This window comes from Thamnophis elegans, chromosome 5 (genome assembly GCF_009769535.1).
Source record: "Thamnophis elegans isolate rThaEle1 chromosome 5, rThaEle1.pri, whole genome shotgun sequence".
In the NCBI taxonomy this organism is placed as follows: domain Eukaryota; kingdom Metazoa; phylum Chordata; class Lepidosauria; order Squamata; family Colubridae; genus Thamnophis; species Thamnophis elegans.
In genome coordinates this window covers 50,399,912-50,413,625 of record NC_045545.1, presented here as the reverse complement: position 1 = coordinate 50,413,625, position 13,714 = coordinate 50,399,912, and the positions used below count along the sequence as shown (strand labels likewise).

Genomic DNA, 13,714 nt, shown 5'->3' with positions numbered 1-13,714 from the left:
TCCCTCTAAAACAACATTTTTCTCTACAGTTATAGCTATAATCAGACTTTTCCAAATTATGCCAATTCAATATAGATAAGAACACAAGTGAAATTATGTTTTTTTCTAATTTTATTAATTCATAAAATAGTGTCTTAAGGATTCTTAGTTGGGTTATTAGTCTGGTTATAGCACAATTAAGTTTCTGCAATAGAATAACAGCCAAAATTTACAAGAATTAAATGATTGGACTACAGTCACTACACTATATTAATTTCACATCACTAGCAATACATGTAGCAGTACTTTTTAGAAATGGGAAGTCCTAGATTCATCCTCAGTAATGAAAATTCAGTTGGCTATTTGGGCCATCTCAGCCAATTTTGCTAGGATGTTATTGTATGGAAAAATGTGAGGAGGAAATGTTATATATGATGTCTTGAAGTTCTGGAGGATGTGCAGGATCTAATAAATGAATTTAGTAGTAAATAATAATGTTTTGTAATAATGTAATAATGTTTTGATTAGTATTGAATGAAATTGTTTGATAATAGTTTCACTCATTCTATTATGCTGTTAAATTTAATATTGATATTAAATTGATTTTATATCCACACATATATTACTCTCGCTTTATCATTAATAGCAGGAAAGTTTTGAAAGGTATCTAATAGATTTCTGACATAATTATACACTGTGAAACTGCTACCCAATATTGTGACATGAACTGACAGGAGAATGACTTATCAAGTGCTCTGAATGTGATCTCTTGCTAAAAATGAATTACCTCTCCCTCTTGCTTAATGTTTTTCTAATCTCTCACCTCCACACAAGATGATGGCAGCTACAAACAGAGACAAATCACTGTCATCTAGCTCCAGGGCATTGAACTTCACAGCAAATTCAAATTTGGGCTCCATGATTTCACTGAAGGGCTTGCGCAAGCTGCGCAAGAATTCACGTGTCACAAAAGCATTGCCATTGGCCACCAGGAGTCCATCCTTGTTCATGATAGAGGCAAGCATAGCAAAGATGGCCTCATGTACCCCATATTTCAAGAGAGTTACTTGATCGTTAAGGTAAAGGCTGATGAAGCTGGGAATGCTCTTGGCAAATTCAGTGAGTTCCCGCACGGTCTCGACTGATGTACACTGGCAGCGGTAAAAAACATGAACACCAATCTCCTTGTATGGTGGCATCCCATTTATCAGCTGTTTCCACACCAGACCCTTTTCAGCTTGCCACAGGGTATCCATGTCATGAATCACAAAAGGCTATGAAAAACAACATATAAAGTTAAGATTTGATCATGAGAAACCTAACAGTAGCCAGAGGCAGAATGCGACAATGCTTATTATTTACACTACTGATCATTTAAAGCCTCCCCTTTTTGTGCTATGCAACAGAATACAATGTACAAACTGAGAACCAGATTCTTCGGGTAAATGTAGCTTAGTCATACCAGGTTGAAAGAAATCATTATTTTTTATTTTATGTGAAAATATGGAATTATATAAAAATAATAACACTAAAATTAATTTATGACTTTATTAAAGCTCAAAAAAATCTGACTTTCAGATATCTTGAAGACTATCTTCTTCATGTAGAATCAGTCTATTCTGTGAAGTCATCTCAGGTGGGAATACTTAGGATTTCCCATAGGCAGGAGGTAAGAAGAATGGGGCCCCAGAAGTCCTTTCATGGGATGTTCTTCTGTGGAAAAGCCTTCCAGAAGAGATCTAATTAGCATGTATCTTGGAATTTTTCACAGGACTGGGAAGTTTCTTTGTGGAGCTTTTGAAACCTAAATATGACTTCTGTTAAACTGGGTTATATTTATTGGTCATTTCTATTGATACAAGTTTTAATGGAAGTTTTAATATATAGTTTTTACTGGAATGTAAATTGCTGGCAGTTCATTTAATTACTGCTATCTATAAATATAGCACACCAATCTCACTTAAATCTTTTAAACACTACTCATAGTTTTAAAAAATAGCATTTTTTTTAAAAATATGCGTATATACTAATTTATTTTGAGAAGAATGTCTTTGTTGCTTAGTACACTACATAGACCTCTAGAATTGAGGTACTCACAGGGGTGCTATTGGCTTTTCCAGTTAAGATGCCTCGTGCTTTCTTTTTGGTCATGTTGAAATTTTTCAGGTAGGCATTGTAGATGTGCTTGGAAAAGACTTTCAGATCAGCCACCTGCTGGTTCTGGCAGCTGATTTCAGTAGCTGTCAGTCCTGCCACTAACTTCCTTTTTTCAGCTTCTGGCATGCGGCCAAAACGAATGGCTAAAGAAACAAAACAAAGCAGGTGGCTTAAAAGCCTTGAGCTAAAAAGGTTAACAGTTATTTTTTATTAACATGCTATCATAGCTTTTAAAACTGCTTTTTGTTTGTAACATAACATTATAGAAAAAGACAAATATAAATATATCAGTTTATATGCCATCTTTTCTTCAAAGAGTTTAGGGAAAATATACACAATGTTCCTCATTTTATCACCATAACAGCTGTGAGAAGTTTGTTAGGCTGAGAGACGGACTTTAACTCAAGGTCATAAATGAACATTATGTGTTGAGTGGGACTGAACGGAGGTCATCTGGTTCTAATCTACTGTTCAAGTTACTATGCCCACACCTGCTGCTCCACGACAAATCTTTATTTTAATTGAATTCATTTTAATTCAAAAATATAGCAATATCTTCCTAAGGGCATTCAAAAAAAAAGTAAACACATGCAGGGTGACACAGTTAATGATAATTACCTCCCCAAGTATAATGCTGAAGAGGAGTGCAAGGTAGCATATCCTATGTCAGCAGGCTTCTCCAGGCAAGCAAAGGCATGTCTTTTTGGTGGAAAGAAACTTTCCATTCTTCTGGATGGGTGCTTTTGTGCTGACTGAAAGGCTGAGTTAGTAGGCATTTTCAAATTTATGGCACAGCAGTACAAACATATTGCTACACACAGGCAAACCTGGGAGGAAAAGTACTACCTATTGCTCTAAAGCAAATGCAATCATTCTTCTTCCTGTCAGCCCATATACCAGTCGGGATCAGGAGATCAAATGTTAGTTCATGTGTCTTCAGTTCAGTATCAACAGTTTGGACATATGGTAGATTATTGTAGGATGTTAACCGTTTCATAATCAAAAGCAGAGCTTTTTCTGCAGTGCCATCTAACCTTGAACGTGGGCCAGCATTCACTGAATTCCCATACAGTTGTCCAATTGGACACTGACTATACAAATTTTGCAACAAGCCTGCATTAAAATTACTGTGTGCCTTCATATAAATACCCTAGTTTTTTATTATTATTTTTCTTTATGCAATATAGGCATCAACACACGGAAACATACAAAACACTCTCAAAATCCTTTAAGAAAAGAAATAAACACATGCAATTATTTAGAATAGTTTTATATAGATTTCAGAGGGAAACCAGTTTTATTTTTGTTCTGGAAATGCAAATAGACATTTTGGGTTGCATAGACCATATTTTTATGTTATGCTCAAATGATATTTGAGCTTTTAGCGTTCATTTTATTTGATACTGATTTATTACCATGTTTCCCTGAAAATAAGAGCCCCCAGATAATAAGTCCAATCGGGCTTTTGAGCACATGTGCTAAAATAAGCCTCCCCGAAAATATTGCAACACAGCAGCACCCATGAGGTGACCACAATCGCTGCCTTCTGCACCTCCAAAATAATAAGACCTCCCCGAAAATAAGGCCAAGCACTTATTTCGGGGGTCAAAAGAAAATAAGACCCTGTCTTATTTTCAGGGAAACACGGTAGCTACTGTATTTTAAAATGGTATGTAGGGTACCCATGCTTTAAATATATCTTTTTTCAAAGCAGGTCTATCCAGTGAGGCATTCCTCAAATTTCTACCCCTTATTAAATTTTACAGTAAATGTATAATTGCACTGATTTCACTATAACTCTATGCTTCACCCCTCCCAGAGCAAGAGGAAGGAGATCTCACCATTGTGTGACATGCCTAGTGAAAGGCATTTCTGAAAGCGGCAGTACTGGCACTTGTTTCGGTTCTTTTTCTGAATTTTACAATTCCGCTCACATTTCTCATACTCTAGCTTCATGCGGATTGTTCGACGAAAGAATCCCTGTTGGTAAGAGATAAGACAGATGTTGGAAACAAACTAGATATTTCATTCTGATATTAATATCCTTTTATTAGCAAGGTTTACTATTACCTTAGATCTTAGGACAATAGTTTCAGCAATAAGTAGATGGCTTAAACATATTACAAAAAACCCTTCTGAGATGAAAATATGCATGCATGCATAAAATAATGATTGGGAGGTAGGGGAGAGTACCTAAATAAATATGTTTAATATATAAAAAGCAGGCATGCAGTTTCACATGTGACCACCAGATGGACTTTGCTGTAATCAACAAATCCCAACTTCATAACATCCTTGCTGTCTCATCTTTGTTGGTATTACTTAAGATACTATAAGCATTTACCCTGGGACCATGAGGAAGTTAATAGGTGTCCTGCAGCATTTCAGCCAGTTCTAGCTTCTTCTTTTAAGAAAAAATACTTCATTAAATTTCTACCAAAAATAAAATATAAATTTCATGCTTTCCTTACTCACTTCCCGTCTTGACTATTGCAACATTTTTTACATGGGGCTGCCCTTGAAAAGCATCCAGAAGTTCAAATTAGTTCACAATGCAGCTCCCTGCATGGTTTTATGCAGACCCAAGTGTGCATAAGCATCACCTCTCCTGCGGTGCATTGGCTGCAGATTTGCTTCCAGGTGCAGTTCAACCTGCTGATATCACCTTTAAAGCCCTTCATGGCTTGGGACCAGGTTATCTGAAGGACTTTGTTTTTTTCTCAGTTACATCCACTCAACCCACTAGAGGGGGAGGCAGGGAAATGTTGTGGGTCCCATCTCCTAAGGAGGTACATCTGTCAGGACCCAGAAGGGCCTTATCCACAGTAGCTCTCTCCCTTTGGAACATCATCCCCGCAAAGGTTAAACTGGCCCCCACTTTAACACTCTTTCACAAAGCACTGAAGTTCTGGTTCAGCCAACAGGCCTGAGGACTCCAATCCATGGAACCCATCAAGTGGCTCATTTCATTGCTTATTATTGCCCAGGTGTGGTGGTATTGTTTTTATTCTTTTTATATTATTGATTTTTATTGTCAGTTGCTCTTTTGTTGAAAGAGTGGGCAGCCATACAAATCCTCTAAATAATTAAAATAAATAAATAATAAAAAAACTAGAAGAAAAGAAATTAAGAAGAAAAAACAAATATGGAAGAGGAAAGTGCAAAGGAATAAGGAGAAAAGAAAAAAAAAACAGAAAGGTAACTTCCAACTTTCTTTGATTCAGTTACAAATATAAAATACATTAATCGTTTGATCTAAAATTCAATATTATATTTCTATACTCATAAACCATTCCAACAGTCAAACCCCAAAATCAGTATAGCATTTCTTTTGGTTTCTAAGAAAAAGTCCAAAAGTGGTTTCAACATAGAAACAAAGCTTGACAAAATCCTTTTCTTTAATCAAGGTATTAATTTTGCCATCTCAGCTATTACCATTAACTTCACCACCCATTCTTCCATTGTGAGAATCTGTGAGTCTTTCCATCTTTATGCATACAAAGATCTTGTTTCAGTTATCACATTCACAGCTAGGCTTAATTTCTAAAAGCGATCTCTACATTCTGAGAGATGAGAGATTCAATGAAAAATAAGAACAACAAAAAGAGGACTTCCACAGTTTCAAGTGCCGTTTTTCCCTCCCCAAAAAATAATTGTTGCTCAGAATTAAATTGTGGCCTCCTTGGCACTCTCTTATTTCAATTGTTTTCTTGCAGATGTTTCATTACCAAATTAGGCAACATCATCAATGCTAATAATAAAAAAAGAACCAACTAGAAAAAACACACAAAACTATCAACATCTTCAAAGGAATAAAATTCACAAGAAGAAAACAATACACTCCTTTTCCTAGATATTCTCAACAGCAGAGGCAGCGATAGTAAATTAGAAACACAAGTCTGTTGAAAAACTGCCCACACAACCCAGGTGCTCCACTAACAAAGTAACTACTCAAGAGATGCTTGTCTATTTAGACAAGCACAAACATACTGAAGCAACCTTGAAAAAAGAAACTATACAATGTCTTCCAACAATACGGATATCCATGTAGCTTTATCAAAGAGTGCCTGATCATTCAACACACCATAGCTTAACCAACACAAGTTATGAAAAGCATAAAGCATAACACTGCCATATAGCAAAAACATGAGCCAAGGTGGCACAGTGGTTAAATGCAGCACTGCAGGCTACTTCAGCTGACTGCAGTTCAGCAGTTTGGCTGTTCAAATCCCACCAGGCTCAAGGTTGACTCAGCCTTCCATCCTTCCGAGGTGGGTAAAATGAGGACCCGGATTATTGTTGGGGGCAATATGCTGACTCTGTAAACCGCTTAGAGAGGGCTGAAAGCCCTATGAAGCGGTATATAAGTCTAACTACTGCTACATATCAGAAACCGCCAAGACTATTATGATCACATGGCATCATTGTAGCACACAAACTAACTAAAGCCCTCCAAAACATCCTAAGTAAATCAAAAGACGCAGCACACCCAGGAGAAAAAAAACAGGAATCATCTACAACCTACAGTGTAAGGACTGTAACAGCCACTATGGAGGACAAACAGGTAGAAGATTGGCAAGACACATCTTTGAACACCAACTAGCAGACAGAAGACATGATGAAAACTCATTTATTTCACAACACATGAACAGAGTCAACCATAGTTTCACCTGGTAAATTGTGAGCAATCCTAGATCAAAAATGTCCAAAAACGCCACAAAATTCCTGGAGGCCTGGTACTCAGATAAATTGGCCATCAACAAGCACATAGAGTTAAACATCTATATACCACTCAAAAGAGACAATCAAAAAGCCCAAAACCCTAACCTCCCCCCAACAATCAACACCCATATGAGCAGAGATTAACACCAAGATTAACACTAGACCAACAATTAAGAAGTAAACAATACCCTAATCAAGGAACTATCAACTCAAACAAACAAGCAAGCTAACGGTAAACAACAGCTTAATTGGGAAGCCACCACACTCCCACCAACACTGGCAGGACAAGCCACTAGTATATAAAAATAAAAGCAAACCTCACTCCCTTTTAGTACTGATGATGTTGCCTAGTTTGGTAATGAAACATCTGCAAGAAAACCTCCAAACTTAGAGAACACCAAGGAACCCACAGTTTACCTCTCATAAAGTTATATCTAATCTCTGTGTTGTCCTTACCTTACAGCCTTCACATGCATGTACCCCATAATGAAACCCTGATGCCTTGTCACCACAGACTCTGCATTCCACATTTAGACTTCCTGAATTTGCCTCATCACAGCCCATCTGGAGTTGGTCCAACAGAGAAGGAGACGAACTCTGGGAAAGATCTAATAGGAAACAGAATGGAGAAGGTATTGCATTGTAATTTTGCAATAATGTACGATCTGGTACAAATCTCTGGCCTTTTTGCTTTGCTTATTTACCTTGCATTTGTAATTACCGAATCTGAGAAAGTATAGTATGAATGTTCATTCAGTCAGTGATCATTCAAACTTACGATAGTGCTGAACAAGGGGAGTTATGACCGGTTCTCAATGTTGCAACCATTACAACATCCCCATGGTCCTATGATTGCAATTTGGGCACTTAGGAACTGGCTCACATTTATAAAGGTTGTAGCGTCCTGCAATCACTTGGTCATCTTTTGAAACCTTCCCTGCCAGCTTTCCATAAGCAAAATCAATGGGAATCTGGCAGGAGGTCACAAGTCAATCCCACTGTTTTGTCCTACGGTTACATGATCATATTTTTCTGTTTTCCAGCAAAAACTACCCCATTGGATAAGCTGTATTTGGATGCATGACCATGTTATTTGCTTAACAATCATGTTCACTTAATGTCCATGATGACTCAACTTACAATCAAATTTTCAAGCTCAATTGTAGTCATATGTTGACAACTACTGGTACTAAATGGCAAACACTGTGATGCAAAATTTGGAACCAACTATCTTATAGGGAAAAATCCCCATCTTTGTGTCCAGAAATTTGAACATGGGTTTGCAACAAAGCTTAGCAGCCACTAAAATATTTTTTCAGAATCATATTTATTCTTTCATATTTTTCTCAACTTTTGTTGAAAGCTTGCTCTTATGTATGTCTTGACCCATATATGCTCAAATTTTAACGTGCAATGTAGCATAACAATAAATTCAGCAGATATTTTTGTACAAGCAAATGATTTTATAATATGAACTTCATTCAATATTCTTTCAATTGGATAAGACAACTGCTTTTCAAGTATAAAAGGTAAAAGACAATGTCTGTATACTATCACTCTGTATTGATTCACTTAGTAGACTCTACCTACCTACCTACCTACCTACCTACCTACCTACCTACCTACCTACCTACCTATCCATCCTATCATCTAACTAAGATGGCTTGTATTGTGATCAAACTGCAGGAATTTCAATAAGTGTTGCAAGAGAAAATTAGGGCATATTTTCTTAACTATCCATGGTATTTATTTCTTTGCTTTCTTGGCTATCCATGCGATTCTCCAGTTGCAAATTTCAAAAGCATCAATATGCTTTCTATCCTGCTTCTTTCAAGTCCAACTTTTTCTTCCATAGGGTATGAAGTAGAAGATCATCACCTTCACAATTCTGATCCTTCTAGTTATAAACACATCTAAACGTACAAAGTATTTTCCAAGTCCTTCGTTACTACTCTATTAAATGCTAATCTACTATATATATTTTTATTGACGGTCCCTTTACAATTGATAGTGAAGCCTAAAAAAAAGAAGCAATTTATTCACTTCAATAAATTCACTGTTAGTTGTAAGCCTGGTTGTGATACCTGTTGTCATTATTTTAATCTTCTTTATATGTTTAGTCCTGCTTTTTTCACTATCTTTAGTGAGTTTTATTACTAAACTCTGTATAAAATATTTTATTCAATTTCACATTCCATTTGCAAATCATTTATATACAGGGTATTTACTATAAGAAAAGAAAAAAAAAAAGAAAAAGGAATAAAACGAACAAATAAAAGGAAACACAACCTCATCATTCCCAACCCCACTCTGACCCTTGCATCCTCCATACACCCCATCTACCCCCTCCAACTTTCCTTTCTCCCTCTAAACACTCCCCTCCTACTTCCCTTTCCACCTCAACCTTCCTTCTCCCCTTACTAAACTTGAAGACTATTTACATTTTCAGTCCTCAGAGTAGTGCCCTTAGCATTTGCAATAATGACAGATCGGACAAGGATGAAGGTCCTAATTCTCCCTCACAAAGGGTCTGAGCAAAGAGCCAGGTCTTCAAGACCCTTCGGAATAACATCAGGGCATCCAGATCTCAGGGGCAACCTCATTCCAGAGGGCAGGTGCTGCTGAAGAGAAGGCATGCTTCCTAAATCTAAGGGACCCAAAGCACACTAAGTGTGCAGAACAAAAATAAAGCAAAATTTCTTAATATATTTGAGAGCTGGGAATTAATAAGGGCTATAATAAATTTGTTATAATCGTAAGGAAAATGTCATCCCACTGAGAAAAAATATTTAATATATGTCCATTGCTCCTTTACATGTCTCTAAGGCATTAATATCTTTTTCCAACCTACCTGTATAGCTGGCAGATGGTGCTGAATTGCCTAGACCTTCATTTGGCTCTGAGGTTCCATTTACTGCCATCACTGTCTCTTCCTTTTTCTCCTCTTCTTCCCTGACTTCAGGTACTTCCTCCTTTGACTGTTCCATAACTGATCACCTCCCTTCAATGCCAAGACTGCAGCCCCTGTCATAGTTCTGGCATCATCCACGTCTCTCTGGAAATGGGCCCCTATCAGGCTGTTCCGGCTAACCTTCATGAAGAAGAAAAACACACCGAAGGGCATTAGAAGTTTAAAAATAATGGTGCTTATTTGTATGTGAAAAAATATAAATTCTATCTTCAATGCAAATTGTCTTAGTATTTCAAATACAAAGAAGAGAAAGGCCTGTGGACCATGATGATTTGATACCACAAAAGAAAAACAGAAAGCTATGGAAAATACTTTTAAACTCTATCTGTGTGGCATTTCACTATTCACAAAAACATGCCCGCTAAATAGAAAATAAGACTTTAGAGGGTGGGAAGCCAATACCTATCACTACTCTAAACTTTCTATAGATGGTAGGGAGCATGTGTGAGTAGATTTCCTTGAAAACAAACTACAAGTAATATGTAAAAGAGATAATTACACATATGGCTACCAAATATTCTAATTGCGAAAACTGTTTTATTTCCAACTATAAGAATTACAGATTCTTAGTGCTCTCAGACCATGTCTGTTTGCTTGAAGATGTTTAATTACCCAACTAGATAACATAATCAGTGAAAGTGAGTGTGGTGTTGGCTCCCTGTTTATGTATAGTAAGTTGCCTTTCCAGTGTTGGTAGAAATACTGTTTTCCCCTTTGTAGTTTTTTCACCATTGTTTTCTCGTGCTTGCCTAGTGTTATTTATCTTACTTTACTTCTTCAGATTTTTTTTAATTTCCTCTTTTAAATTCTGATTTTTTTATTCTTGTATTGTATAATTTCCTCTAATTCTAGCAGAAGAAATAAAAACTATAATATCTGGAAAAAATAAAAATAGTTTAGTACAAATCCTAGTTTAGCACTGTGTAATAAATATGAATTACATCTGTTTAAATAACTCTGGGATTTTACAGAAAACTTTAAAAAAATCTAATTCAATAAATTTGTATGTGAATCCTTTGTCTTTTCAAATGATATGTATATACAGTTTATCTGAATAACTGATATAAGTTTCTCTTACAGCAGCTTTATAAATTATCTATTTTGGAAATCAAAAATGGTACTTCTGTAATCTTTGGCTCAGACAATTATTTTAATTGTCTTTTGTTATGGAAAAAGAGAAAAATTCAGAGCCTTCTTTGGTGCCTCGTAATGGATACTGAGGCTCCATTCATATACAGTGTTATTTTTGGCTTCACCTCTCACACTTGCACTGCAGGAAATATCACATAAAAGAGAAACCATTCATCATGATTTAGAAACAATTGCTTGATTTAAAAAAGGATATATAAAATGAATGCAATATCTTCAGGATGAGCATTTAATGCATATTAAGGTAGATTAAGATGAAACTAGACATAGAAAAATATATATTAAAATACCAATATTATACAAAAATTACTCAATCTCCTATTAGAGTATTTTCATTTTTTAATTCCATCAAAGCAATAAAACTTATATTTAGGAAAGAATTTACATAGTATATATTCCCAGCTTAATATGATTCCATGACATTCCTTAAAATGTTTCTATAATGAGTAATCTATTCCTTTGAGCAAACAGAAAATAAAATTAAAGGTTGCTATCTACAAGTTATTCTAGTAGCACACAATCAATCCCATTTTGAAATTCTAACAGAATCAGTACAACAAACTAATCAACTTCTACAGAATACTTGTCGTTACTGTACAAAGCATGACAAGTCTCCAAATGACAACTGGTTACTAAAAAATGAGATATTAGTACTACTATAGGACTGATTATAGGTTACAGCAATAGCATTTAGACTTATATACCACTTCACAGTGCTTTAAAACATTCTCTAAGCGGTTTACAGAGTCAGCTTATTGTCCCCAACAATCTGAGTCCTCATTTTACCCATTTCGGAAGGATGGAAGGCTGAATCAACCTTAAGCTTGGTAAGATTCAAACTGCCAAATTGCAGGGAGCCGGCAGTCAGCAGAAGTAGCTTGTAGTACTGCATTCTAGCCACTGTGCCATTATGGCTTTTTATAGGCACTTTAATTCAACTCAGCAGGAGTTGGGAAATGCATTCCTCCAATCAGCATAATGCTACATATATTTTTTTAATTAGCAAATGGCATCTACAGAGGTCATGCAATCACTGATTAACAATACTAATAAAACACCTACACAAAAATACAAATATAAGTTTTAATAAAACATCAGTGTGTGTGTGTGTGTGCATGCGTGCACGCGCTCACACACACACACATGTATATATGAGTATATGCAATATGTGGGCAATACAACATACAAGTTAAAGTTTTAAGGTAAAACCATGATAAAAATCACCATAATATGGCACCACAGACAGTAGGATAGATGTTATAATTATGAAGGGATGTGAAGTGTAGACTACCTTCATAATAGTATAGCCTGGGCAACATTCTGTTCTAACAGTGGCTAAAAGTCTACATACAAGCGACTGAACTGGATATTGCATCTCTCATTGTCAAAAATACAGATGCATCTACATGTATGATACAATACCTAAAATGTGATCCATTGTGAAAGTAAAACTGTAAAAGATTCCAAACTCATATTCAAATTGAAGACAGATCTCTACTGAAATTATCGGGCCACATCAACAATATCTATTTCACATTTTTCTAAAAGAATTACCTCTAATCAGGATGTTTTGGAACAGGATACAGCACCCATATAGCTATTGTCACAAAGGAACACAGAATTCCATAGTCATGAATGGGAATAACACTTCTCATTTCCCAAGATGGCAGAGGGGTTTGTTCCTGTGAAATTAACACTCATTTAAAAGCTTTATCTATTTCAGATAAATGCAAGACCAGACATCTCAACATATAAGAAAGCAATTTTAAGTAACTAAAAACGGATTGAAGCAGAGAACACAGCAGACACAAACTAACATTGTGCTGTAAGGCATTTTGGTAGTTTACAACATGAAATTTAAAAAAAAGACTTTAAAAAGTCAGCAGGCTAGGAAAGATTTCTGCTACTATCAACTAACAATACTGGGATAACAATAGTTAAAATGCTCCAGGGAGATGCATTCAAGCTTTTGAAAATTTTATCTATAGCAGCAACATTATGACTAGTGAACAAGATGTAATTTAAGAGCAATAAAGCTGAGAATGTTCCCTTTCAGCTATCTGGATCTTTAGTTTCCCACCTCTCCCCCATTAAATGTTTCTGACAAAAATAAAATCTAAAGCAGAAAGGAACACATATTATTAAACAGGATGGCTATCTCATGTGCCAATAGCAAAAAATAAACTGCAGGTGTTCTTATCCTAAATGATTGCCACATGTTTGGTCTACCTCCAATAGCTGTACCAGCGAGATAAGCAACTTCTGAATGCAATACTGAATCCTGAAATGCTGAATTTTTAAGAATTTCTTGGCTAACAGTATTGTACATATGCAGCTAGTCTACCTATAGTGCATAATGTATTTTCTTTAATAACTAAAACAAACAGATGAAGCAACAGTGAACAAATCACAAAAATAATTGGGACAGGGTTTGTTTGTTTTTGTGCCTTTGATTTCTAGTAACTTCCTGGACTAGGCCCTGTAGTTTTCTTGGCAAGATTTTCAGAAGTGGCTTGCCAAGGCAGAACTAGAAGTCATGGTCTCCCGGTTTCTATCCTGATATTTATTTTTATTTATTTAGAAAATATATAAATTTATGTATGATAAAACAGGGGAAATTAATAAATACATTTTTGAAAATGCTCACTCTGATTTTTTTTAATTTAGCTATTAAAAAACAATTAACTATATACAGTACTGTGCAAAAGTTTTAGGCAGGTGCGAAAAAATGCTGCA

The 13,714-nt window shown here is 35.8% G+C and overlaps 1 protein-coding gene across 3 annotated transcripts in view; it reads right to left on the bottom strand.

Annotated features, from left to right (window-relative positions):
• Window positions 1-13,714, bottom strand: part of PPARD (peroxisome proliferator activated receptor delta) — a 51,650-nt gene that overhangs the window by 4,992 nt on the left and 32,944 nt on the right. For 2 of the 3 annotated variants that reach the window (XM_032217647.1, XM_032217645.1), the window contains 6 exons: window positions 12,533-12,660; window positions 9,710-9,949; window positions 7,315-7,466; window positions 3,978-4,116; window positions 2,077-2,279; window positions 803-1,253 (listed from right to left, as the gene is read on the bottom strand). In XM_032217647.1, coding sequence (XP_032073538.1) covers window positions 803-1,253; window positions 2,077-2,279; window positions 3,978-4,116; window positions 7,315-7,466; window positions 9,710-9,845 — 1,081 coding nt within the window. In that variant the 5' untranslated portion in view covers window positions 9,846-9,949; window positions 12,533-12,660. The remainder of the gene's footprint in view (window positions 1-802; window positions 1,254-2,076; window positions 2,280-3,977; window positions 4,117-7,314; window positions 7,467-9,709; window positions 9,950-12,532; window positions 12,661-13,714) is intronic. The other variant, XM_032217648.1, reaches the window with a different exon arrangement.